The 25,681-nt window shown below is 42.4% G+C and overlaps 4 protein-coding genes across 8 annotated transcripts in view; 3 read left to right on the top strand and 1 right to left on the bottom strand.

The window, feature by feature from the left end:
* LOC108875256 (genetic suppressor element 1) overlaps positions 1-13,433 on the top strand; it is a 36,517-nt gene extending 23,084 nt beyond the window's left edge. For 4 of the 5 annotated variants that reach the window (XM_018664047.2, XM_018664046.2, XM_051073437.1 and 1 more), the window contains exons 3-16: positions 366-566; positions 3,080-3,246; positions 3,426-3,629; positions 4,553-4,708; positions 5,645-5,958; positions 7,081-7,396; positions 7,509-8,104; positions 8,255-8,367; positions 8,467-8,746; positions 9,835-9,948; positions 10,058-10,435; positions 10,630-10,944; positions 11,370-11,473; positions 11,647-13,433. In XM_018664047.2, coding sequence (XP_018519563.1) covers positions 366-566; positions 3,080-3,246; positions 3,426-3,629; positions 4,553-4,708; positions 5,645-5,958; positions 7,081-7,396; positions 7,509-8,104; positions 8,255-8,367; positions 8,467-8,746; positions 9,835-9,948; positions 10,058-10,435; positions 10,630-10,944; positions 11,370-11,473; positions 11,647-11,784 — 3,396 coding nt within the window. In that variant the 3' untranslated portion in view covers positions 11,785-13,433. The remainder of the gene's footprint in view (positions 1-365; positions 567-3,079; positions 3,247-3,425; positions 3,630-4,552; positions 4,709-5,644; positions 5,959-7,080; positions 7,397-7,508; positions 8,105-8,254; positions 8,368-8,466; positions 8,747-9,834; positions 9,949-10,057; positions 10,436-10,629; positions 10,945-11,369; positions 11,474-11,646) is intronic. The other variant, XM_018664050.2, reaches the window with a different exon arrangement.
* A 706-nt stretch (positions 13,434-14,139) lies between these two features.
* On the bottom strand, positions 14,140-15,331 carry LOC108875262 (dynein light chain roadblock-type 2). Its single transcript, XM_018664062.2, has 4 exons — positions 15,245-15,331; positions 14,867-14,942; positions 14,610-14,777; positions 14,140-14,453 (listed from the first exon to the last, which is right to left on the bottom strand). Exons 1-4 carry the CDS (start codon positions 15,245-15,247, stop codon positions 14,410-14,412), a joined length of 291 nt encoding a protein of 96 aa, XP_018519578.1. The 5' UTR covers positions 15,248-15,331; the 3' UTR covers positions 14,140-14,409.
* psmd7 (proteasome 26S subunit, non-ATPase 7) lies at positions 15,310-19,212 on the top strand. Its single transcript, XM_018664060.2, has 8 exons — positions 15,310-15,459; positions 15,866-15,957; positions 16,377-16,469; positions 16,561-16,658; positions 16,782-16,862; positions 17,115-17,206; positions 17,473-17,671; positions 18,594-19,212. The coding sequence occupies exons 1-8, from the start codon at positions 15,386-15,388 to the stop codon at positions 18,855-18,857; spliced, it is 993 nt and encodes a 330-aa protein (XP_018519576.1). The 5' UTR covers positions 15,310-15,385; the 3' UTR covers positions 18,858-19,212.
* Positions 19,213-20,274: 1,062 nt separating this feature from the next.
* hprt1l (hypoxanthine phosphoribosyltransferase 1, like) lies at positions 20,275-25,354 on the top strand. The gene is made up of 9 exons (XM_018664061.2): positions 20,275-20,498; positions 20,885-20,991; positions 21,361-21,544; positions 21,840-21,905; positions 22,002-22,019; positions 22,342-22,424; positions 23,360-23,406; positions 23,995-24,071; positions 24,766-25,354. Exons 1-9 carry the CDS (start codon positions 20,481-20,483, stop codon positions 24,811-24,813), a joined length of 648 nt encoding a protein of 215 aa, XP_018519577.1. The 5' UTR covers positions 20,275-20,480; the 3' UTR covers positions 24,814-25,354.
* The last annotated feature ends 327 nt before the right edge of the window (positions 25,355-25,681 follow it).

The raw sequence follows: 25,681 nt of genomic DNA, 5'->3' as shown, positions 1-25,681 counted from the left end.
TTCTCTACATATCTGTTTTTTCCCCCTTTTCATCAATGTGCACACCCGTATAATTGTCACACACTTTCATCTTGTACCCTTTTCCTCATCTCTTGTACTTCCTCTATCTTTTTACACTTTCCTTTATTTCTGTCACATTTCACCAGCAGGCGTTTCATCAAAATGATTGAATCGCTGTTTACCTCTTCACAGGCCAGCACACTGACAAAAAAAGTTGATTTTTCCTTTTCTTGTACCATCTGTATCATGTCACAGGGGGATTGTTTGATCCTGGAATCTTTTTTAATCTGATCAGCCGTCTGATATCTGCGGTTTATTCCCGACTCTTGCTGCCGCTGTCATTCACCCCTCCCTCCTTTCCTCAGGTTCTGCCCTCAGCAGGTGAGTCGTCTCCAGTCTCTTCCCCGGCCACCAGTCACAGCTCGCCAGTGACCACCCCGAAGCGGGGCTCATTAGGGCCCCTCCTGGGCCAGACCAGGGGCCACGGTGTGCCCAGCACTCCTCCGGTGGTCACCATTGCCCCCACAAAGACCAGCAACGGCCTGTGGAGGGCCGACGGACGGCAGGTAAGAGATGACGTTTATCAAAGCGTCAGACCTGCTGGTGTTCCAGACGAGTTTGAGACAAGACATCTGCTGTTCTCTCGGCGTATCTGTACTTCCTGTTCCCCTGTCTTGCTGGTTTGTGTTTCTCTCATCTCTCTCTCCCTCGGCGCAGATGAGTCGTCCGTCTCTTTCTGTCTCCCTTATCCGTCCTGCTGCTGCTCCCTCCATTAAAGAAATGGTCCCAGTGCTTGTCAACATCAAACTGTCAAAACCAGCCACCCCTCTGTGCCCCCCCACCCCAACCGCCCCCTTCTCTGTCTTGTCTCATTCTTTAATTTTCATGCTTTCACCCTTCCTCTTCCTCGCTCCCTCTTCCTCTCGCTAATCAGTCCATGTCTTTTCCAGCAACACATGAGGGGTTTGTAAAGAAACACTGGAGGCTGCAGAGACTGGCACCTATTGTGTTCAGCTTCCTGCAGTGTGTGTGTGTGTGTGTGTGTGTGTGTGTGCGCGCATATATGTGTGTGTGTGTGTGTGTGTGTGTGTGTACTTGACCCTTCACCACAAAAGGCTTAGGATGTGAAGAGGGACCTGTGCGTGTGTATGTGCGTCTATGGATGTGTTTGCTTGTGTGTGTGTGGGTGAATTTAAGCTGGGGTGAGGAACCAGGCCCCTCACACAATGCAGGGGTGAGCCCCCACAGTAGCCACTTCCCCCTGGATCAGAGCTGCCTTTCTCCCCCTTCACAAAGACCACTCTGTGGCTCTGCCTGCCTGGGGCTCCCATTCAGACATTCAGAGAGAAAGAAGGAGGGAGGGAGGCAGGAAAATAGAGAATAGGATGTTAAGAAAGGAGGGGAGGGTAAGTAAGAATGAGCAGGAGAGTGACAGAGAGAGGGGTGAGGGCTCTAAAGGTTTGTGTAAATTCACTATTTGTCCTTTCTGTACCCAGCTTGCCCTAGAACAGAGAAATACAGAGCACAGGACAATTTGAGCAAAAGAAACAGAGTGTTTGTGTATGTTCATTGACGCATCTGTGAAGGCTGTTGGCTGTCTGCTGGGGTCAGAGGTCAAGGAATGTGATGGCTGTTCTCCAGACCCCTTGGTGTGTTACCTCCCCCTCTCATTCTGAACCAGTGTAGATTGCTGAGTGATAGAGAGAGAGAGAGAGGGATATAGCTCATCACTGGTTTGAATCTGCTTTCCATGAGTGACGCATTCAAAACTATTCAAATGTATTCAAAGCACAGATATTTCACTGCAAGTCAAGTGTTGTACAAAGCTAAGGTAGCAGATACGGTGTTGCTGGGAGAGGTCATTTGTTTGTGGTTTGTTCGTGGTCTGTCTGACCTGTATTGTCGTCTGTTACTGTAGCAACAACATTTGAAACACAAGTGAGCATAAATGTATTGTCTTCTGCTCATTAACATGCTGTAATCAAAGGCTTTTATCCTGGAAGAATAGATTTTCTCCACTGTGTGCTCTTGGTCCTGGTGTTACAATTATAGACAATGAACAATTTTTTCATGCTTGCAGTGTGGCTCTGTGATGTAAGGCAGTGTCAGTGTGCTGGTCAGGTGAGTGATCAGACTGAAATCTCTCAAGAAGAATTGTCATTAAATTTGAACAGACATCTATGGTGTCCAGAGATTGAAGTCTTTTTGACTACATGAGGTCAAAAATGTCATTATCCAGTGATTTGGTTTATGACGAAATACCTGCACTAACTACTGACATTCCCATTAGCCTCAGCTGCTACGTGATGCCTAGTAATAATTAGTCAGTTTTAGCATGTGAACACACTGAAGTAAGATGATGAACATGGTAAACATCACACCTGCTGAACATCAGCATGTTAACATTGTCATTTTGAAGCACCATTGTGCAGCATAGTAGCCTCACAGAGCTACTAGCATGCAGCATGGCTGTAGACTTTTAGCCTCACTTAATATTAACTTCTGGAGTTTTGCCTCTTTAGTCGAAATGTTTGGGGACAGGATGGAATAATGACACATGACATATTAAGCAAACTCTGGGAGAACAAAACCCATGTGTGACACAGTCACATCGTATGTGTCCTTGCCAACTGTGTCATGGATAACTGTATATTAATATGCAACTATGGGAAACATCTTTTGTAATTTGGGGTTTTGTTGTTCATCACTGCCTTTGCCTTGGCAGTGTTTTGAGGGTTGGAATTTTAGTATAAGCAATCACGGATCAAATGCAATGGCGACCAAATCCTCTGAGTGGGAAGCTCTTAGCGAGAGAGAGTGAGCAATGAAGGAGAGAGCAGTTGGCCAGATATTAGGCTCATCTTTCCACTTTGATCTTGACCTATTATGACATATCAGACCCACTTTTCCACTCCGCTGAGCCTCTGGGTGCAGCTCGGGGCGGTTTTTCCCAGTCTTGTTTCCCTTTCCTCTTTTCCTGAACTTTTTTTTTTCTCACTCAGTTTCAATCCAACACACACTCAAACCCCACGGATATACATAGTAAGGTCTGCTCTCACACTGTCTGTCTCCCTGCCAGGTTGAGCCAAGTGCTCAGGGACTCGGTCGGGAGAGGGTGGGTGCTGAGAACACACAGTCACAGCAGGATAAGAGGACTCCACCCATCCCTTCACCTCACCCACTGGCTCACGCCTTTGGCCTCACCCCCAGCACCATCATGCAAGACCCCAGAATACAGAGCCTTAGGTAAGCATAACACACACTCATAGTTGGACTATATTTGCATGAGAGCAAAGTAACATTTTATTTGATCATAAACCCTCAAACCCCTTCATGCAGAACACTGTTGAAGCCACATGAAGCATTGTAGTAGATGTATACTATTAGAGCCAATGTGACATATAATGCTCTGCATGTTTCTGCAGTTTGCCTGGGCAGATGCACCCAGTGGTTCCCTCAGGTGCCGTCCCAGAGGAATACCTGAGAGCACTCCGGCCCTTCGCCACCTCAGATGACCTCCGATTGACCTCTCTACCCCTGAGTCTTGACCCTGCTGCTGCTGCTCATGCTGCAGCTGCTGCTGCTTACTATCACCCTGCCTACCTGCACCACCCTCTGTCCTTACCAAGGTAACAATACCTCCTATAAACTCTTCAGTCCCACGGGGTCTGAACAAACTCATGTTATATTGTCAGGCACACAAGTTTAGTTCAAATTCTTATCGAGACAAGATATTAAGACATTTTCATTTAGTTGAAAGGTGCAGCTGTAAAGTGTGTTAAGTAAGCAATGAGAACATCACTTACAATATATGCCATGTTGCTAAACAGGATGGAATTATTTATATATTTATCTAACACAGTTTTTTAGGGGGAAATTTCAGGAATGTCATTGAACAAATGCTAAGCTACAGTGCTCTATGAATTCTCCAAGGTGACACCACCTATGCTAAACACGCCATTCTTTCATACAACTAAACACAAGGGCACAATATAAATTACACCAATCCTTACAGATACTCCTGCCAGCCTACCTGTGATACACCGAGTTTTAGGAAGATTACTCAGTTGTAGTAGTAGCACAGTTACCACAGAGAGAGCAAGGCAAGGACACATTATTTGAATAGTGCAGTTCATGCACAGGGCAATACAAAGTGTTCTTGATAAGACAGTAAGGAGGACATACAGAGGCACAAACTGCAATAAAAGGTGAAAGAATACAATGTATGGTGCTTGTTTATAAGTAAGGGTTTAGTTAATGTAACATTGATATACATGTATTCAAGGTCACACTATCCATACAGTATGTGCTGAAAAGTTCATCATACTGTGTGTCTACAGGGGATTAATTGGTATGTTGATGTCCATGCTTCTAAAAATCCTGTAAATAGCCCTTTTTATTTCAGTTTTCAAACCTCAATATCTGTCCATTACTCTGTAATAGCTCCTACAGTACCTGTGATGTTACCTTTATGTATCAGATAATCTTCCACTTCCACACCTGGCCTGTGCCGGTATAGTCTGATTGGTTTGGTTTTGTCTGTCTGTCACAGGATGGAGGAGTCTCTGTGTCTTTCTGCGCTGCGGTCACAGTTCTACTCTGTGCCTGCAGGGGGAGCCTTCCCTCCCCTCCACCCCTCTGCCCTCCACTTGCACCTGCCTGGAGGCCGCTACCCCGGAGAAATAAACCACACAGCACTGGCTGAGAGGTAATGCACACACACACACACACACACACACACACACACACACACACACACACACATACACACAGACAAAAAAAAAACACACACACATATTTTTTCTTTCTATTTTTTCTTTCTTTCTTTCTCCCTCTCTCTCTCTCTCTCTCTCTCTCTCTCTCTCTCTCTCTCTCTCTCTCTCTCTCTCTCTGTCTCTGTCTCTGTCGCCCTCGCCTCTCTCTTCATCTGCAGGGCTGTATAATCTCTCTCTGTAGGGTAGGCACTGGTTGCTGAGTGTGTGATATTTTTAGCACACACCCCACAGTGCCTCCTATACACTCATCACATGCACTGCCCTTCACACACACACACACACACACACACTCTGTACAACTATACACATGCATATGCAAGCCAGTGCATACATAAAAACTGTCACACATGCACATGAGGAAGTCTTTTTTACCCCCTCTCTCTGTCTCTTCAATTTCTTTGAGTTCCTTCCTCAGTTTCACAGTTCCCATTGTTTCCCTGTAGCATAATGCACAGGGAAATGTTTGTGTTTCAAATGGATGGTATTTATCGTCTGGTTCTGTAATGGCTCCTGCATATCTTTTAGGTTTGTTTGTGTGCTATTGATTGCTGGTGAATGTGTTCTGCTTTGTGTGTGTATGCACGTGTGTGTCCTTTTCCTGTGGATACCTATTAAGTGTTCATCTGCTCTTGCTCAGTCATGCTGTGTATGGATTATTTTCCTCATGGTAAGTGGAGAGCGTGTGTGCATATTTGTGTGTGTTTCTGCGTGTGTGTGTATGTTTGAGCAGAAATGTTTGTGTGAGGTTCACCAGTGTGTGGTTAATATCTGCCTCATGTTGGGTGTTGCATCTCTCACCTTCTCCCCCTGCGTGTTTGTGTGTGTGTGTGCATTGTGTATGTGTGCATACTTGTCAACCTCCCCCACAGGCTACAGATGGAGAATGAGCTCCGCCAGCGAGAGAGAGAGCAAGAGCGCGAACGAGAGAAAGAAAGGGAGCGTGAGGCAGGGCTGGAACGAGAGCGGGAGAGGGAGAGGGAACGAGAGAGGGAGGAGGAGAGGGAGCGAGAGCGGGAGAGAGAGCGGGAGAGAGAGCTGGATAGACAGAAGGAGAGGCAGAGGGAGAGACAGCAGCAGATGGTCAGAGCCGCGGAGAGCCACTACCTGGCTGAGCTGCAGGCTCGGAGGGCACCACCGGAGGACAGGGGCAGGCCAGGGGAGAGGCTGACCCCAAACAGACTGGGTACCTACACACGGACATGCACACACACCACACACACACACACACACACACACTCATGTATGTGTGCACATGTATTGTGAGTACAGAAAAGAGTTAGGTCATTACTTGTTTGAAAATTGAAGGAGAAATGACACTCAGAAACTCAGAATGCCAAGATTTAATCTCCAGTAAATCATAACCTATTTGTCTTGCTACTGTGGACTACAGTGAAGGCAGTTCAGATCAGTTGTGTCCAGCAGGTTGGTCCAGAGTCAAATATCCTGACATGCACTGGGCAGATTGCCATGAAATTTGGTATGGATATTTATAGTCCCTGAAGGACAATGATTTTATTGACCCCCCCCGACCTCTTCTCTAGTGCTGCCGCCAAGTTTTTCATCTGTATACAATAAATATCAAAAATATAATAGGAAGATTCTTTAAAATTAGCATGTGCATGCTCCCCAGAGGATGAACCCTTTGAATTTTATTCTCGCTTTTAGTTTTAGTTGAGCTGCAGCCCTCAGGTCTTAATGTCAACTCTGCACACATATCTTATAATCTAATCTAATGCAGAGTGTTTGTGGAAATTTGCAAAACACTCATGTTTCTTAGATATTGCGCACTTTTGGTTACAATGACCTCATGACCTTTACTGCAGTTGATAAGTGTATGAAGAATACTGCATATGGGACAGTTGATTTTGAATACTGGATAATATACCTTTGCTTTGCTTTGTTTTGGATGTAAATGAATAAAGAGAAGATGCACTGTTCATAGCACAGCAGTTGGTCATGTAGGAGCAGTAAATGTGCTTCTTTTGCAGCTGTTACTGCTTTCTACAAAGTGGTACATTGACACTTTAGGTGTGATGTTTCACTCACATATAGCACAAATAAATATACAAAGCATATGTATAGAAATTTGAACAAATGAAAGCACAGCATGCACTTTTAAAAAAATTATTTGGTGATTCATTATCTTATCCACCTTTGTCAAAACTGCAATGTAAGATGTGGAACGATAAATAAATCTAAATAAATCTTAGACATTTTTTGCTGATCATCCAAATGTCTACACAGATATATTAGTGTTGACGTAACATGTTCAAGAACTAATTTATGGTCTCCTCTGTTTCTCCAGATAAACCCAAGGATTCAGAGCATCCAGGTTTCCCAGCACCAAAACCTCTTCCCCTGCAGGGTGGCCTTCACTCCTCCAGGGGCTCTGTCCCACACCCAGTGCCCAGCCTGGTGCCTTCTCACCTGGGGAAGCATCATGCTGCTGCTTCCTCTGGGGGGATCCATGGAGCTCTGGCAGCCGCCATGATGACTCAGAGGGCCAGTGAGGAGGCCTGGTTAACACGCCATAGAGGGCAAGGGCAGGAGAGGGAGGGCCCACTGGAACTGGGCCTCAGGTCACCAGGGAAAGGGGTGGATCCACGAAGAGACATCCACAGGTGAGAATGCCAAATAAAGTAGCATCAGGAAATGATTTGTACTCCTTCTGCTGTGTCACACAGTGTAGGTGGTAGAGCTGAATTGTTTTTTGCTTTCTGTTTTTCTAAACAGACCCAATTCAGTCCATCACAACCCAGGCAGCAAAGATGTACCCCCTTGCCTTGGTGCTCCACCTCCTCTTATCTCCCCTAAAGGTCCACATCATCCTCCTGCCCCTCCAACTACACTGTGGAACCCAGCTTCCCTCGTGGACACACCTGTCGACTCGCGCAGAAAACTCAACCCTCCCACACCGCCAAGTCGACCGCCTCCAGGACTGACGAGAGCAGAGAGGCCCCTGCTAAGCTGGGGTGACAAGCTGGAAGAAGGAGGCAGGAGGAGGGCAGAAGGTCTAGAGAGGTACCCCTCACTGAGGGGAGCTAGTTTACAGGAGTCCTGGAACAGGGCTGAACAGGACAGAGCCATCCAGAATCTCTACCACCGGCACCACATCAACAACCTCCACCAGAGGTCCTGTGTGCCCCTGTCTATCCCCAGCGCTGACCTGGGGGGGCGATACCAGGAAGCCTCTCCATCTCCAGCGAGGGAGCGACAGAGTCAGGCACCCGACAACATGCTGGTGTACGACGAGATTCTCCAGCAGCACCGCCGGCTGCTCAGCAAGCTCGACCTGGAGGAGAGGAGGAGGAGGGAGGCCAGAGAGGGAGGTGAGCAACATGATGGAGGAGAATAAAGGGGAGGGAGTAGGCAGAACAGATGACTGCAGGGAATGAGTGCTTGCGCCATCGAAAACTAGCCTTAGGCCTGCAATTTTTTTACGATCAAAGGTAATTTCTGTCTTGCTCTGCTCTTACCAGGTTATTACTATGACCTGGATGAGTCGTATGATGAGAGCGATGAGGAGGAGGTGAAAGCCCATTTGAGGAGAGTGACAGAACAGCCCCCACTCAAACTGGACACATCTTCCGAGGTGCATTAATCGAGGCTCACATATGCATTCATCATACATTTGAAGTTTGACAATTTTTGTTTGAGTGATATTCACCTGCTCATATTCCTCTCTCCAAAGAAAGTGGAGTTTCTGCATGTGTGTGGTCTGACCACGCTGGCCCATCGCGATCAGCTCCTGGCACAGAAAAGGAGAAAAAGGAGGAGGATGATGAGAGAGCGCAGCCTCTCTCCGCCGGCTGTGCAGGGCAAGAGAAAGGCCTCTTCACCTTCAACACCTACAACTCCCTTAAGTACCCCGTATTCTGCCGAGCAGATGGACAGCACCCCCGAACTGGAGGAGAAAAAAGACTTCCTCCTTATGTTCAACCTCTCCCATGTCAGCCCACAGCAGAGGAGAGGTAACAACCTGTTTAGTATCCACACGCATCCTACGTGCTACTCTGCTCTCTGCACAGTTGTTCCGGTGATTCCCTGTGGAAAATCACAACATTCAGTTTCTCTCAGTTTTGCTATTTACCAAGGATGTAGGAGGGGTGAGAAGAAAATAAAGTTAGGAGAAATCTGGAGAGGAGCTTGTAGCAGGGTTTTCTACTCTCTCCAGCAAGGGTAACTCTACAGCCTGTCAAAATATAGTCTAAGTTAAGAATGTATAAATTCCTTTAAAAAAGGTTAATTAATTAATGCATTTTTGATGTAAAAATGTAGATGTCCACATTTTAAAAATGGGCAAAATAAAAAATAATAATAATTTCAAAGCATATGCATATATACAGTATGAAGGAGAGTTTTTGTGATATATGTCACTAAAGCAGTAACTTTGTAACAAATACTACTTTTGTAGACTTGTCATTTCTGTAAAGACTGTGTTTGCATTGTTGAATAGACTCATTAGATTCATTAGTTTCCATTACTTAATTACTAATTACATTTCTTAAAGCTGTGGATTTGGCTGCATTTATTGTGGTTTTCTTATCTTTTTGTTAAATAACATAAAAAGCTGATAAAAAGAATAACAATACAAAAATCCAGGTGAAGATCTGATTTTAAAATACAGTTAACAGTGGAAACTTTCTGATGTTTAATTGTTTAGTTGCTAATGGGGACATTGGTGCATAATTAGCAGCTCATTTGTGCTCCTCTCCAGTTATTCATTTTCAGATGAGTCAACATTGCAAGAGAACCTAGTTAACTGTGGTAACCAATTTCTTGGATAAACAAGGGACTTAAAATCTGGGTTAAACTCTGTATAAACTGATCTGCTCTTCTGAAAAAATCTTCATAGTTTTTCAGTGAAAGCTGGTACAAACTGAAAGTGATGAACCTTCATTAAACTTTAATTTTACGGCTGTTGTCTGTCTGTGATGGTGTTGCAGTGGACATTACCTCAGACCTTTTTCTGTCAGCTCCTGGTGGCAGCCAATTCTTTAAGTCCTTCTATTTTCAAGTAAGAATGACAGCTGTTCTCATTCTGTCTTTTTCTCTGTAGATAAGGAGAGGACAGAGGAGCTGCTGAGGGCCATTCAGAGGAAGACTGTGACGCTAGACACTCTCAGATATAATCCTTTACCTCCGTGTAGCAGTCCTCCTGCTCCCTCAACTGGTGAGACACACACAGCAACTACACACTCAAACACACACACACACAGTTATATGTTTGTTTAAAGCTGCAAAAAACTCTTTCTGATATACATGTGTGCATTTGTTTTTAGGTGACTCTTCCTCAGCCCCTCTGCCGTGTCAATCAAACGGACATCTGTACCCGGACTCTCCCAGCCCGTCCCCGCCTTACTTACACAAACCTAAGCACCTCCATAGTGACGCATTCAAACCCTCCATGGACTGCCAGGTGGCCCGCAACCCTCCACCTTTGGCCCCCCACCATGAAAAAGTTGACTTCGCAGAGGCTCAGCCAAACAGGAAGCTCCAGGGCCTCCAGAACGGTGTTGTTGCCTCTCCTCAGAAGAAGGAGCCCAATCCGCTGCAGAATGGAAGGAATCGGCCCTGGGAGAGATTCACGCCTGAGGCTTTTGCTCAGCACTTCCACCAGGCTGTGCTGCAGTCCACACACCACACACTGCAGAACAAAGGTTAGCCACTCACACCCATGGGTGCATGGCCATTAGGCGTGATTGTGAATTATAAAATGAGTCTGGTGTGCCATCTAGTGGTCTGAATGTGAGCTACCCTAGAATGTCTGCTGGTATACTGTAGAGTATGTTGGCTTCTTGTGAGGTGCTACAAAGACTGACGCCGCCCTTTTTTCTCACTCTTTTCTTCTAAGGAGTCTCAAATTGTGTCCCTGAAGCTGGCATGAAGGCTGAGCACTCGTCGTCTCACAATGTCACAACATCGTCTCAGCTGAAGCATTCAAGTTTTAACCATGCCCCTCAGCACGCACACATCAACGGCCATCACTTCCATTCTCCTGTAGCCAGTCGTGATGCTGCCGCAGGGCCGCGGGAAAGCCTGTCTGATGAAGATGAGGAAGAATCTGGCCAGGAGGAGGAGGATGAGGAGGAGGAGGAGGCGGAAGAAGCTCCAAGGAAGTGGCAGGGTATTGAAGCTATTTTTGAGGCCTACCAGGAATATGTAGATGGTAAGTCAATTTCAAGTCAGTTTTATGTATGTAGCCCAAAACTGCATGTTTGTCTCAGGGTGCTCAAAGGTTTGTCTGAGTGACTGTTTCCTCATAAATTAACCAGGGTGTTAAATAGGGGAGCAGTAAGTAGATAATCGAAATATTTCCTCAAAGAGAAAAATCAGTTTACAGTTTAAAAATAAATATTCAAGTGCTCTCAAGAAGGCAAACTGTATCATGTTTTCACTATTTCTAAATGACCTGTCTGTTGCTGTCTTTTTAAGAGATGAAGATGAATCTTGTGAAAATCTATTTTATATCACTTACATTACTGTGAGAGAGGCTCAGGGGGACTATATTACACTCTCAGGTCAAAAGAAGTTAAAATGCATACTGTACAGTTTTCCCTTGTTCATAACTCTTGTGTTCTTCTTTCTTTACAGAATGGAGTATAGAGAGGCAGGTTCTTCACAGTCAGTGTAAAAGACTCGAAGCACAGAACTATAATCTGACCAGAACTGCAGAGCAACTCTCTCTCACTATGGGGGTAAGTATCTGAGATCATATCTGCACACCTGCCTCCGTCCTCTCCTGGAGATTTGTGTACTTTCACCTTTCTTTGTCAGTTTTCTGTTTGCACTTCTGTCTGTTAAGTGATGCAGCTTAGCTCACAAAATCTTGGTTCTGTAATGAGAGTCGTGTCTGTCCTTCATTTGTCAGGAGTTGGTGACTCAGAGGCAGAAAGTGAGAGAGGAGAGAGAGAGACTGCAGGCCCAGCTCGAGCACTTCAGGAGGTGTTTGACACTACCCAACGTTCACTGGGGCAGGGGGCAAGTCAACGGGCACACGCCGAGGTGACCTCTGACACCCGATTCTCTGACCGACACGCCTCTGCCGGCGAAGGAACGGTAACAAGACCAAGATGGACTGGAGCCAGACCACTCTCTGCACTTGAAGTACTTGAAGGAGCCAATCCTTGTCTAGTTACCTTTCTCGCCAGTCAGTTATGTTACCTGACTGGTTCCAGATTCAATTGATGGTAACAGCAATCCATCGTGACCATATGGTCTGGGCATTCCACTCTCTCTCATCTGCCCCTGTAACAACACCGTGTAGGTGAAACAGTGTCTCTGTAACGCAGACTACTCCCACTAGTCCCTGAGTTGGCTTTAAGGACTTTCCACCATTTAACTCATATCACTTTCTGTACAAACTGTGTTGATCCACACTAATGAGATGTATCACTCGGCACAAATCTGTAGCCTCTCTGGACAGCAATGAGAAGAGACGTAAGTGTGCAGTGGTCACTTGGTTAAAACTCAGAGAATGAAAATTGAGTCAAGGAATCAAAGCACACCTCAGGCCTTAAACTTGACAGGATGCACTTGAAATGGAATTTGAGGAAATACTTGACCGGTCCTCTGTGTGGTATAATGTTGTAGTGTCTACTGAGTACTGTATCTGACAGATGAAGCAGTTTTTTGTGCTGGTAATGGTTCAACAGAGGATAGGAAACATCTAAAAGATAATATCTATATAATGGCAAATGGTATCAGTGAAGTTCTTTTTGAGGTTTAATAAATTTTCCATGGGTAATGTCACTTGTGATAGACAAAGAATTTTGTATGTTTTGTTGTTTTAACCATTTCTTGTGGAAAGCCATATGTTTTGTTTGAACTGCTGCCGGTCAGAATGAAAATGTGTTAGGACAGCTGTATTTGAAAAATGTCACATTGGACGAAGATGAAATGGGGGTGGAAGACAACGCGGCAAATGTCAGTCTTTTAAACATAACGTCATCAAGCTGTCGTTACCATTGTTCAGATGGTTTCTCCCTCTGTGGTCCCAAGCCCTTCACACGCCTAGAAATGTTGGCAAAACTTGATTTCACTGCTCTGAAGGCCTTTTGCAAATTTATACACGTTAGATAATTGGCATCAGCTGAGTGAGATGATACTTTTAGACATTCTGTCCAACCTTACAAATGTTTTCACCTACCTAATGATGATTTCTTTTAAACTTAAGAAAATGAAAAGCCAAATTTTTATTCAGTTCCATTTCTGGACTATGACAGAACCAATTAACAGTGTCTTTTCACTTGATACTTTTAGAGTACTTGAAGCAGTTGTATAATTGTTTATGGGTAACATAAACATCAGGATGACATAATCCTTCTCTGGACAACAAACTACACTTTCTGTAGCTTCTGGATGAGATTTATTTTTGTTCAAAGCCAGACAAAACAATGTCACCAATTCATAATTTCTGCCTCTTTGCCTCTGAGTTTTGGAAATCCTACAAGCACAAACTACAATAGCAATCTCCCCAAATCACCTGACCTCCTTGCATCACCTCCTCTACAAACTTGCTGTGAAATCCTGCATATTTGTTTCTATCAGTTGTTATGTAATGTATTATTTGGGCTGTATAATTGCAATGAATTATTTATTAACATATATTACTGTACATTCTGATGGAAATTTACATTAAAATATTTGTAAAATGTCTTTTATCTGTGATTGTCACATTTCCCGGAGAGATAGAATTTTCACTTCTGATAAATATTAAACAGTTACACATTGTGTGCAGCCAAACTCACAAATATTTACAGCTGAGTCTTCTGATGCATTTGCTCTTCAGTAATCACCAACCATTTTCTCTAACCATTTACTCAAGTACTGAGCTTAAGAACAATTTCAAGGTACTTTCCCTGAGTTTTTCCACTTTATGTGATGTTATACTTCTGCTCCACTGCATGTATTTCACAGCCTGTCGGGGGTTTTCAGTTACCCTGGCTGATTAGTCAGTTAAGTTATCACTTACATTAACTTTATATTGGTTTCCAGGGACCCTTTTCTCTAAGGGGACAAGTGGATGCAAGCCACTGCAAGAAGATCTATCCAATAGCATAGAGCCATTGGAGCACATCACTGGGTAAAGCACACAGGCTTGTGCTGATTCCATGGAGTTGAGTGGAGATTCCACTTTAAGCACTGTTCCTGTTTGAGTCACAAGGATTGCTCAGTTTTAGTTAGTTGAGTAGTTTATTACCCAAGCTGCTGATCCCTCCTTTAAAGTAACTTAGATCTTTTTTTCCCATCTTGGTCTAAACCAAGCTCTAACCAAGGCTAACCTTTGTATTTTTATAAATATCTTATACATTTTATATGATAGTTAATTACTTATTGTATAAAAAAGGACACCTGTGTGACACCTATTTCTCCTCTACTTTATTCAGGTTTTTCATTGAATTTGTCACTCATCTGTACACTAACAGAATGAACAGGGTTGACCTATTAACTACTTTACAATGATCAGCAGCTTTGCCTCACAAACATTCAAAATACTTAAGTTTTACACTGAAAAGGAGGGATTATACAGTACATGGAGCAAAATAACACAGTGGGGGAAAAGATCTTTTGTTTGGGTAAAGCACCACCATGTGACTAACCAAAGGGTGACTCTCATGGAAATGTCCGGCAGCTATTCACATGGGTTCTGGATGACTATCAGCAGAAAGCCATTCTCTGCAGACACATAAAAAAAGACAAAAATGTAGTGAAAACAGCAGAAGCCAAGGCATTCCTCTTCTACGTTACAATTAATAACTGAGGTGAAATGAAATGTTTGTTTCAGTGGTCATCATTAAGCCAATAATACCAGTGTAACTACTACACACTCACCAGGTGCGACCATGATCTCATATTTCTTGGTGCGGATGCGGAGGACGATGAGGTCATTCTGAGGGTCGATATCTCTTACTGTGCTCCTGGCCAACATGGTCAGGTGGCGAAGAAGTCCCGCATACTGAACTGCTGTGGAGTTATCTAAGTTTGTTCTGATAGGAATACCTTCAAAAATAAAACAGCAACCTTTGCAGTCAGACTTTATATTGTAAATACTTTTACTCAGAGGAAACTGTATGATTTTTTTGGCTTACCTTCTGCATTGACAACTATTGTTCCAATTACACCTTTATGGGCTTCGATCCTCTTCAGTGTTTCCTCGACTTCAGCCTGCAGGGAAAAGTTAATAAAAATACGTAATAAAACACCCACTTATGATATATATATATATTGCAAAGTCTGCTAATAACATAGTAACAAACCGCAACTTTAAGGATAGTTGATTTGATTTCAGTCAAGTTAACGGTTAACAAGTTTAGTGCCAGTAAGCCAAGTTACATGTTATAAATAATAGAATTATGCTGTTCTGATTGTCTAATCTTAATTTAAAAAAACATTAAGAAGTTTACCATTAAATGACATAATGGAATATAAATGCATGAAAATAAGGAATTTATGTGCTCAGTTCCTACCATTTTGCGACAATTTCTCTGTCTCCTCGGTGCGTCTTTCTGTTGCCTAGAGAAACGGAAGGGACGTCAGACGCAAGCGGATGTGTAGCATAGCCGTCATTGTGTGGTGGTAGGTTGTGTGCTGTTATCTTCAGTGCGAAAATGCCGGAGTTAGCGGTGGAAAACGTGGTCGTCCATCCCCTGGTGTTGCTCAGCGTGGTTGATCATTTTAACAGGTCAGTAAATTCAACAGTCGTGATCAGCCTTTACCGGTTTTTATAGTTAAAATGTCTAGAAGCGTAACGCCACTGCTAAGCTAAGCTAGTGTTAGCTGTGCTGAGTCAGAGCCCCATTGATATTGAATGTAGACATGACTAGGCTAGTTAGCTTTACCCCGTTCCTAGCCAATCTTAGCAAACAGTATGTATTAACCTATTATTTGTGTCAGTTATACACAATATAAAATGCATGTATTTTAATGACATTATGTTGTCATTCATTTCATTAGCGATAGCTAACATCAAGAGTTGAGCATTAGCTTAGCTTACAGCAGCAACCTAGCTAACTGTTCAGTCTATGTTTATGACTAATGGTGTTCTAATAAGTTAATTTACTCTGTTAATGTGACTGTTCAACTTATAGGATAGGAAAAGTTGGTAATCAGAAACGAGTGGTTGGTGTCCTTCTGGGGTCATGGCAGAAAAAAGTTCTTGACGTCTCAAATAGTTTTGCAGGTGAGTATCATGCTGACATTTGGGGAATAAATAAATCAAATTCAATTAAGACCAGTAAAAAAATAGAAAATAGAAGTACAAGAGGCAGAGGTATGCTGAGGTAGTCCTTGGTATGGTAAACTGGACTGTGAGAAGTCAGAAAATGGATCCTTCCATGTCTTTCAGACTTCTCCCTCCATAGTTTGTAATGCAGGCTCTCTATTAGAAATTTGTAATTTTCAGCAAATATTTGGCTGCTTATGCATAAAATCAGTAGAGGTTCCCCTTAAGGTCTTTTAACACAAATTAGTCAGCATTTTATTGTAGACTCATAGCTTCCACAGTACAATATGAAGCAGCATTATTAAGAGGGCCAGAAAATATAAGTCTGCACAGACATTTGGTCAGTTATTAAAGCCACTGTCGGTGTTTCCTTCTAGTGCCATTTGATGAGGACGACAGGGATGACTCTGTGTGGTTCCTGGACCATGACTACTTGGAGAACATGTATGGCATGTTCAAGAAAGTTAATGGTAAAGCACTGCCTCCATTTATGCATTTCATGTGTGTCTTGCATTATTGTGTTACCCTGATGTGTTAATAACTATCTCCCTTGGTTTTCAGCCAGAGAAAGAATAGTCGGATGGTACCACACAGGACCAAAATTACATAAGAATGACATTGCCATCAATGAGCTCATCAAGCAGTACTGTACTAATTCGGTATGTAACTGTTTTGCTTCTTCCTTATTCTTAATGTGCATGTATCTGGACAGCATCTTGTTCTACTCATATTCATTCTAATGTTGAATAACTTACTCATGTATTTCTCATTCATCCCACCAGGTGTTAGTCATTATAGATGTGAAGCCCAAAGATCTTGGTCTACCCACAGAAGCGTACATCTCTGTGGAGGAAATACATGATGTGAGTGAATCATGGATTGAATCAAAGCAGATAAAATACCAGTTTTTCCAAAAGTGTTTGGAAACTGTTTTTTGATATTATTTGTTATTATTTTATCTTAATCCAAACACACTGCACTGATTATTTCAAGAGAGGAATTGTCTTTTGAAAGGTGTCTGTTACCTAGTTACCTAAAACAAACTTTACTGCATATACTATATATACTGATAGTAGTTGGAATTTTTGTTTATATGGATAATTCACTGTTTCTAGGATGGCACTCCAACATCCAAGACATTTGAACATGTCACCAGTGAGATTGGAGCCGAGGAAGCAGAGGAGGTGGGAGTGGAGCACCTGCTCAGGTACTGAACAGACTTTTGATTCATGCACATTACAACCAAACAGTTAATTGCATTATAACACTTTTAGTCACTACAGTAAATAATTGTGATAACAGGACGGAGCATAAATGATGCAACTCTGGTACTACTTTGCCAAAATTAGCCAAACAGAAACGGGGAAAAATAATCAACACATGACAACTCCTTGTGTCCCCTGAGTGAACCAAAAAATGTAAACATGTACAAACTCTTGCCCCTTCTCCTCATCTTTTATATCATGTTTACAGAGATATCAAAGATACCACAGTGGGCACTCTGTCTCAACGAATCACAAACCAGGTTCATGGCTTAAAGGGACTCAACTCAAAGCTGCTGGACATCCGCTCTTACCTGGAGAGAGTGGCAGCAGGCAAACTTCCCATCAACCACCAGATCATCTACCAGCTGCAGGATGTCTTCAACCTGCTGCCAGACGTTAATCTGTTGGTAAGTCGTTGGTGTTTGCAGAACGTCTATGCTTTTACAGTAATTGTAGGCAAGTGGGTGTTGGATCGCACTGAAGCAGATTTAGCTTGATTTTAAGTGACATTTACTTGCCAAACATTTTGTCTGTAGTTTGATTTACTTATCCTTGTGAATTCCATTGCATTATTATTTTGCTATAATAATGGGATTTAAGTTAACAGTGGAAATATAGTAATATTAACAATAAAAAGGATAGGAACTGGACATGCAAAATAAATGAATACGCAGTAAAACAAAAAACTTGAGCTGAAAATGTGAATTCTCTCTTTTAGCCTACAGCTGTCACTGAGCAGCAGCTTCTTGTTTTATCCACTGGAGGGCAAACTGAGTCAGGTTTAGTGAGACAATTATAGTTATTGTATGTGCAAAGAGGTTGCTATTATGTTGTAGCTCATAACAAAGTAATGAATCAACTAAGGGCAGTTTTATTTGGGTTGAAACTGTTACTTGCTTTAATGATACTGTCAAATCAAAATTTATAATTATCCTAAATTTATAACAATTAATAAAATAGTATGTTTTACAGTAATTTAGAGCATTTGATCAGTACTCTCAACCACAAAAATAAGTTGGTTGCAGTTCTGTGAAACACATAAACAAACATTATACACATAAAAGACCTTAGAGACTTACCTATCTATATCCATCTCTTGTCATATCTATCGAAAGTTAAAATATAGTTGTGTGATTGGTCTTTGGCCCATTACCTGTGGTTTCTGTTTGTCCTTAGCTTTTTGTTGAAAATATTTCAGTACCACTGTATAAAATTCTATCACATTTTGCTGTCCACAATATTCATTATTTAGCTACCAAATCATTTGTTTGATATCATGTACTGTGAGTTGTAATGTGTTGCTGAATTTTGTCTATTTTGTCTTGGCAGGAGTTCACAAAAGCCTTCTACCTTAAGACCAACGACCAGATGTTGGTGGTCTACCTGGCCTCACTCATACGTTCTGTGGTGGCCCTGCATAACCTGATCAACAACAAGATTTCCAACCGAGACGCCGAGAAGAAGGAAGGACAGGAAAAGGAGGAAGGCAAGAAAGAGAAGAAAGATGACAAAGAGAAAAAAGATGAGAAGGACAAAGACAAAGAGAAGGAGAAAGCAGATGGTGCCAAGAAAGATGAGAAGAAGAAAAAATGAGTGTTCTTCCTTTGTCTCTCAGATCATGCCGTCTTCATCTGGATGGTGCTCTACTTTCTGCCCACAGGCGCAGCTTTGTATGTGGGTCTCAGGCTAAAAGTAGGGCTCTATATGGGGATTGGTGTCATTTGAGATTTGGCCTCATGGTCACAAGTGGCACTCATAAAGACTGTTATTATCGTACATAGATGATGGTGTTTGCTTCTTTGGTGTTCTGAACTATGAGAACATGTTTATTCTGTTTTTGTAGTTGCCCATTGCTCCTGGTGTTGTACAACACCTGGTATTGCTTTTTTGTAAGATGGGGAAAAAATGTTTTGTTTCTTTATCACACATTAAATTGGGATTATATTAATGCTGTTGTTTTCACTTTCCCTGTTCTTTTTAAATGTAAAAACAGTTGATAAATTGTTGTACATCAGACACGCCTGTAGGCATATGTACTGATGTTTGCTTTGACATTGAGTAACATGGAGTAATGGAGACAGAGAACTGAAGACAAACTTTGCGTGTGTGAGAGTATTCCCCACAGGACAGTATGAACTCAGTGATTGTCAAATTATAGCCTGAAATGAAAATGAGGACAAGTTATGTTGCTAAGAACCCTGTTGTGATAGAACTGTAACATTAACAGAATTACACACTAAGTTGTTACTACACAAACACCAGAAACAATACCACATTTAGCAGTGGTTGGGAATTAAGTTAAAATCAGATTTCTTAATTGGTATGGCCATACAGTGTTTCCAAAACATGATTTTGATTTAAGCCAACACACAGAGAGAAATCTCTTAAATTAAACAAGTCCTTAATGTGGTCCCAGAAAATGGAAATTTGAATTTCTACATGTCTTTGAATTCTACCTGCTGATGAGGATCATATGACATGACTGAAAGCTCCAGGTTTACAAATTAACTTTGAGGTGACATTTAGTCATAAAATGTGCAATGTTTACAAAAAAGACCAGAATGATAATAAAAAGCAACAAACAGATTACATAATATAGTGTATTAACGGAAGAAATTTAAATAACGTATGAGCTGAGATGTAGTTCAATAATTAACTGTCATGGTGAGCAGGAATCTCGGGACATTACAGTTACATATTTAAATAATCCATTAGTTGAGTTAGATACTCAGTACAGATGCAGTGTAACCACACACAGGGAGCAGTGTGGTGCTTTTAGAGAGCAGAGGAACTGTCATCTGTTATATTTTTAAAACTGCGTCATCTGCAGCTTCTTCTTCCAAACGCTCGCGCTTCGCCACAGTTAACGAACCACTGCAGTTGTAGTAGTAACCAGTATAGCGCATTTTAAGCTCAGGTTGTGTCGGGCAAATCAGATTATTGGGAAGGTAAACTGGATTCTGACGTAAAAGGCTTATCACCCCACACACACCCCCTCCCCCCTCACCCCACCCCCCCCTGGCAGAGGAGCATCGCATGTGCTGCTTGGTCTCGCTCGCGGTCAGCAGCAGCCTGTGAGAGCAGAGCAGTCCGTGCAACCTCCAGTCAACAACAAACCCCCACCCTCTCTCTCTCTCTCTATTTCCCCCCTGGACCTGAGCATGACTCCTCAGACATTTCACTGCGACTGAACGGAAACCCACGGCCGCCGGTGACATGGCTTCGTATCTGCAGGTGAGGCTGTAAAGACAGCTGCGTGCTGTTCGTCCCAGGATTTGTTTGGCGTTCTGGTAACTTGCTCACTTGTCGGGGTGTGGTTGTGCTGCGCGTGCTGCGGGCCTATTTTGATAGACAGCAGGTGCCACGAGCTTTTCAGTCCAGTGATATCAGTCGTGCTGTGCCACATCAGCGTTTGATGTCCGTTTGCCCTCCCCGGTCGTGTGTGTGTGTGTGCGCGGGGATAAACAGGTGGTTGAGAGGCTTGGTGTTGCCAGGCGGGCTCAGAGCACAAGCATGGCTTTCACTTATGATAACACGCGTCTTTTGGCGCACGTTATCTGTCAGTGCCAACCGTGTTTGCGCAGAGTTGAAGAGATGGCCTCTCCTTCCTCTTCTTCCAGATCGCTGACGATGAGAAAGGCCACGATCTGGACCTTTTCTGCGTCCCCAGACATTATGAGAACGATTTGGACAAGGTGATCATCCCTCATGGACTCATCATGGACAGGTGAACCAATCAACAGCGGCCTCACCACCAGCGCCAAAACACTGGAAATTTCTCTCATGTTTCTTTCAAGTCATCTGACACGTTCACTCTCAGGCTCTTTCTGTTTCACTGACACACACTCTCACATTTGTGGTTAATGCCATTACAACAGTGATCTGTGCTGTATTTGCTTGACAAATCACTGTAACCCACATCCTGAGGTGCATTTGAATTTGGAAGGGCGGGGTTTGATGTGCAGTGCAGTGTACTAAAATGCACTGTAAGCAATTATGTTTAAGTGCAATGTCATGTCCCCATCCATAAGAACTATACTGCACTGTAATTTATGATGCATCAGTTTCCTTTGTGTCTTTACTCTCTCTGGTCCAGGACAGAGCGTCTGGCCCGAGACATAATCCGGGACATGGGGGGACACCACATTGTAGCTCTGTGTGTGCTAAAAGGGGGCTACAAGTTCTTCGCAGACCTTCTGGACTACATCAAAGCACTGAATCAGAACAGTGATAAATCAGTCCCGCTGACAGTGGATTTCATTAGGGTGAAGAGCTACTGTGTAAGCTGCCTTTTCTCATTTTATTTCCAGGAACCACTTGTGCTGACGTGAGGTGTGTGATATGGACTTGGCAAAGTACAAAGGAGAATACTTTTTTCCCCCTTAATCAGAAATGGGCCACTGCAGTGTTTCACTGTGTAGAGGCTCTGGATGCAGTGCAGAGACATTTAGAAAATTTAATGTAGATCTGAGGTGAAGATTTTTTCTAGAACATGTAGGACGAACTGCAACTGAAATGAAACTAACAATGATACTATATATGATGATAATGTTGTCTCCTCTTTGTGTCCACTAGAATGACAAGTCAACAAACAGTGTCAAAGTCATAGGAGGTGATGAACTGTCCAGTCTCTCAGGCAAGGTTAGTCTTCTGTTGTTTGTCAGGAAGAAATACTTGAACTGTACAGACTTGTATAGATGAATACTTCATCAACCGTTCTGTTGTTTTTCTCTACAGAATGTTTTGATCGTAGAGGTAAGACATTTTCATTATTTTATTCCCATATGGATCAAATCTGTGATCGTAGTTTTTTGTTGCAGTATCTATATACTGGACATCATAACACTATGAAGGATACTAGAAAGAAACTGTTTATTGATGTGACGAGAGGAGAGAATGTTTTTGGTTAGTCAGTACTGATTTATATTTGAATACTGCATAATGTAAAACGATTCAGATATAAGACACAAAGGTCTGTTGCACAAGTGTTGCATTAATGCCATATTTCTTAGTACTGTTTCTTTTGTTTATGCCTCCACTTTATTGTGACCACTTCCTGTCTGCTGCATTGCTAAAGGATATTGTGGAGACAGGAAGGACGATGCAGACGCTACTTTCTCTGCTGAGTGAATGTAATCCCAAGATGGTTAAGGTTGTAAGGTAGGTACCATCACATACCATTTATAGTCCAGTAATTATGAAGTGAATTATAGACCTGCACTGTAACTGGCTGGGTATGTCTCTGGAGAGAGTGCTCTTAGCTAATGGACAACTCTCCTTTAGGGCTGTATTAGAGATGTAATGTGACAGGAGCAGCTTAAGAGTTAATCTGCCGTACTATTAACTGCAGTGTGGACAGCAGGGGCCACGTCTCTGATGTATTCCTGATAGCTGGTTGAAGCAGGAACTGTGTTGGAGCAATTCTGGTTTCCTCTGGTGCTTGCATTAAGAGATAGCGGTTTGGGTTTGGCCTACTGGTTAGGGTCATTTTTTTCATTTTGATGTCAGCCATGTAGTAATGTATTGCCAGTATGTCTCTCGCCAGGCTGTCAGCTATGAATAACAACTCCTAACTAATCTATCTATTTTAAGAGGATTCTGACTTAAACAGCCGGGCACACTTAGCCATTCTGTTATCAAGAAATGCAGATAGTTCCTGTTCCTGCTAGGGTTTTGTGACATGTACTGTTCTGCTGCCACTTCAATATAACAGAGCTTAACAGACCCTTTTTCCAATGATATTAGTATTAAGAATAATCTCACACCTTGATAAATTTCCTTTTTTTTTCAGTGAATTAAGCTTTAAGGCTGGGGAGCTCTATTCACTGGTCACCACTTAGCCTGTACTCTGGTTCTAACATTGCATCCATGCATGTAAAATAAGCTCCACACAAAGGCTGATCTTGAACCATGAATGGGCATCTGTTTGTCCAAGGTGTTGTGCAGGTGTACCAAGACAATCAGTGCCATCTGTCAGGATTAGAACCTGCAATGAAAAGGTTGCGGTGACAACACTTCTTCCTCTTTGATATGTTAATTTCTCTTAAAGGGCTCCTGTTTCATATATCTTGTATTTTCCTCATTTGTCTCTCCAGCCTTCTGGTGAAGAGGACCCCAAGGAGTTCAGGGTACAGACCAGACTGTGAGTACCTCTGTACTCGGGCTACACTACGACATGTTATCTGTACCCAGTGTAGTAATGTGTGGTAGAGCTCATTTCATGCCTATCACTCATGTGTGTCTGTTTTTTTGAAGGCCTGGTGAAGTGTTATTTAATAAAGCTGTATTTTCCATGCAGGATTAACATTCGCTTCAGGAAAATCTACTCCAAATGTAGTCCGAGCTGGGCACTTAGGCACCAACGCATGCCTGATAACCCCCTGCTCACACTGTCTCTGATTATGTAATGCTTTTAGGGTTTGAGTTGGATAATCTCTTTAAGATTGTCCCTCAAGGACAGCTGTTACTGTAAGCGTTTTGACTTTCCACTATACAGCACTGACAGCTTAAGTACAACCTCACACAGACAGTAGAAGAGCAACGTCTATTAGTTTACTACAGAGCCTCTTCTTTGGCTAAATGTTTCCGGATCTTATTTCAGATCAGCCAAAGAGTTTTACTTCTACTGCACTTAAAATGGAAGTTGTGTGTGTGTGTGTGTTTTCTTTTTCTTTTTTTTTTGGTCTTTTTTGTATGACTCATATTGGTGACGTCTGTGTATTTATTTCAGACATTGGCTTTGAGGTACCAGATGCCTTTCTGGTGGGCTACGCTTTGGACTACAATGAGTACTTCAGAGATCTCAGTGTAAGTTTGCTGCAGTTGATTCCTCCAGTTGAAGAATGAAGACAGACGTCCAATAGCTGTGTTCCAGTTCTATTCCTGTATGCACACTATACTGATTCTCATAGTGTACTGGTTTTGCAGGTGTCATACTAAATATCAATGTACCTTAATGTTTTGCACTAACAGGTAGTTAGTATCATGCAGTAAATGCACAACATACTGTATATCAAACTGACAGCCACTGCCAACTTAATTTTACCAAGAGAAAGCAAAATGTTTTCCAAAGATTTATTTACTTTTTCAATTCACCGCAGTGCACATTGCATATCACACAGCACATTAAAAATCTTTTTTGTATGCATGCTGACTTTGAGTATGCTTGACCTTCTCAGTTTTCCAGTGTAAATACACTTAATACTTAAAAACCTGTTAGTGTGTAGTAAGGAATTTGGACATTGCTACTTTCTATACATTCTACAGGAGAGAGGCAGGGCTGCATTCCAGTATTTTGAGAATTCCGTAAGTCATAACTCCAAAAAAAAAAAGAAGTCTAATATAAACACACTGACACCAAAAAAATGTGTCACATTTCCAGAAACCTTAACCAAGAACAACCTCAGGTGGGTTTTTCCTACTGTGGGAAAAATCTAATTCTTGGATAACAGAAATGTAACTAAACATGAACTCACTGTGTTCTGGTTTGCTTGTATTTTAGCACATCTGCATACTGAATGACCAAGCCAAGGAGAAGTACAAAGTGTGAGCAGATGAAGTGCTGCAGAGGCGACGACTGAATCAATGAAGACTAGGACCACTGTGATGACCCCCCCCCCCCCCCCCAGCTTTGCTGTGTTTGAATCTTATTTATTTTTCTACACAAGAATCCACAAACTGTGACTTGTGGGTTTGTAAATAACTTAAAGAAGAACATTTCTTTTGCCCTATTGAATGAGTGGGATCAGTTATGTATATTAAGAATATTTTGGTTGTTAAATTTTAATTTATTTATTCACTTCTGTGTATAGACTCTGCCTGTAAGTTGCAGTTTTATCTTGGAGATAGAAAAAAGTCATTCATTTGCTCTGGCTCATTAAATCCCAGGTCTCAGGCTACTGCTTTGTGTTCAGTGAGCTGTTAGATGTTAGCAGCTTTCAGTTTGTACATGTTTTTGTTTCTACTGCTGATATATCCTCTCATTATGCCATAAAATGACTGACTTGGAATGTACTGTACGTTTTATTTCATATCTGATGTTTTCATGGAAGACCTGTTTACAGCAATACAAATCCCGTTGAAACCATGAATCCTGTTTTTTTTCGGGTGCAGTTTGTGAGTTTTCCCAGAAGAGGGAGTAACGTCAAGAATGTTGCAGGATTACAGATAATGTAGCTACTATTTCTTCAAGTTCACGTCAGTTCAAGCGATTTCTTTGTGTATTCCCCATGTGTGATGCATTCCCTCTTATTTCTGAAGAGCACAATAGTTATACCTACAATGTAATTTGCATCAAACTCTTAACCACAGCACCATTTAGGACAACCGGCTTATTGTGGCTAACGCTCGTCGCATAGTGTGACGACATACTTTCGCTGTGGGCGTTTTGTTTTCGTGTAACGTGAACATTTTAATTA

Source organism: Lates calcarifer, linkage group LG10 (genome assembly GCF_001640805.2).
Source record: "Lates calcarifer isolate ASB-BC8 linkage group LG10, TLL_Latcal_v3, whole genome shotgun sequence".
Classification (NCBI taxonomy): domain Eukaryota; kingdom Metazoa; phylum Chordata; class Actinopteri; family Centropomidae; genus Lates; species Lates calcarifer.
The sequence above is the reverse complement of the archived record's forward strand: the minus strand, read 5'-3'. Positions and strand labels throughout refer to the sequence as shown.

Bases quoted from the DNA above. Each gene is read 5' to 3' on its own strand.
- LOC108875262 (XM_018664062.2), bottom strand. The intron at 14,778-14,866 runs GTAAGCCAAAAA...TTATTTTTGAAG, and splicing joins AATAGTTGTCAATGCAGAAG to GTATTCCTATCAGAACAAAC. The intron at 14,454-14,609 runs GTGAGTGTGTAG...ATGTGTCTGCAG, and splicing joins TGAGATCATGGTCGCACCTG to AGAATGGCTTTCTGCTGATA.
- psmd7 (XM_018664060.2), top strand. From the start codon at position 15,386: ATGCCGGAGTTAGCGGTGGAAAACGTGGTCGTCCATCCCCTGGTGTTG. The intron at 15,460-15,865 runs GTCAGTAAATTC...TTCAACTTATAG, and splicing joins GTGGTTGATCATTTTAACAG to GATAGGAAAAGTTGGTAATC. The intron at 17,207-17,472 runs GTACTGAACAGA...TCATGTTTACAG, and splicing joins GGAGTGGAGCACCTGCTCAG to AGATATCAAAGATACCACAG.
- hprt1l (XM_018664061.2), top strand. The intron at 21,545-21,839 runs GTAAGCTGCCTT...TGTGTCCACTAG, and splicing joins TTAGGGTGAAGAGCTACTGT to AATGACAAGTCAACAAACAG. The intron at 22,425-23,359 runs GTAGGTACCATC...TTGTCTCTCCAG, and splicing joins AAGATGGTTAAGGTTGTAAG to CCTTCTGGTGAAGAGGACCC.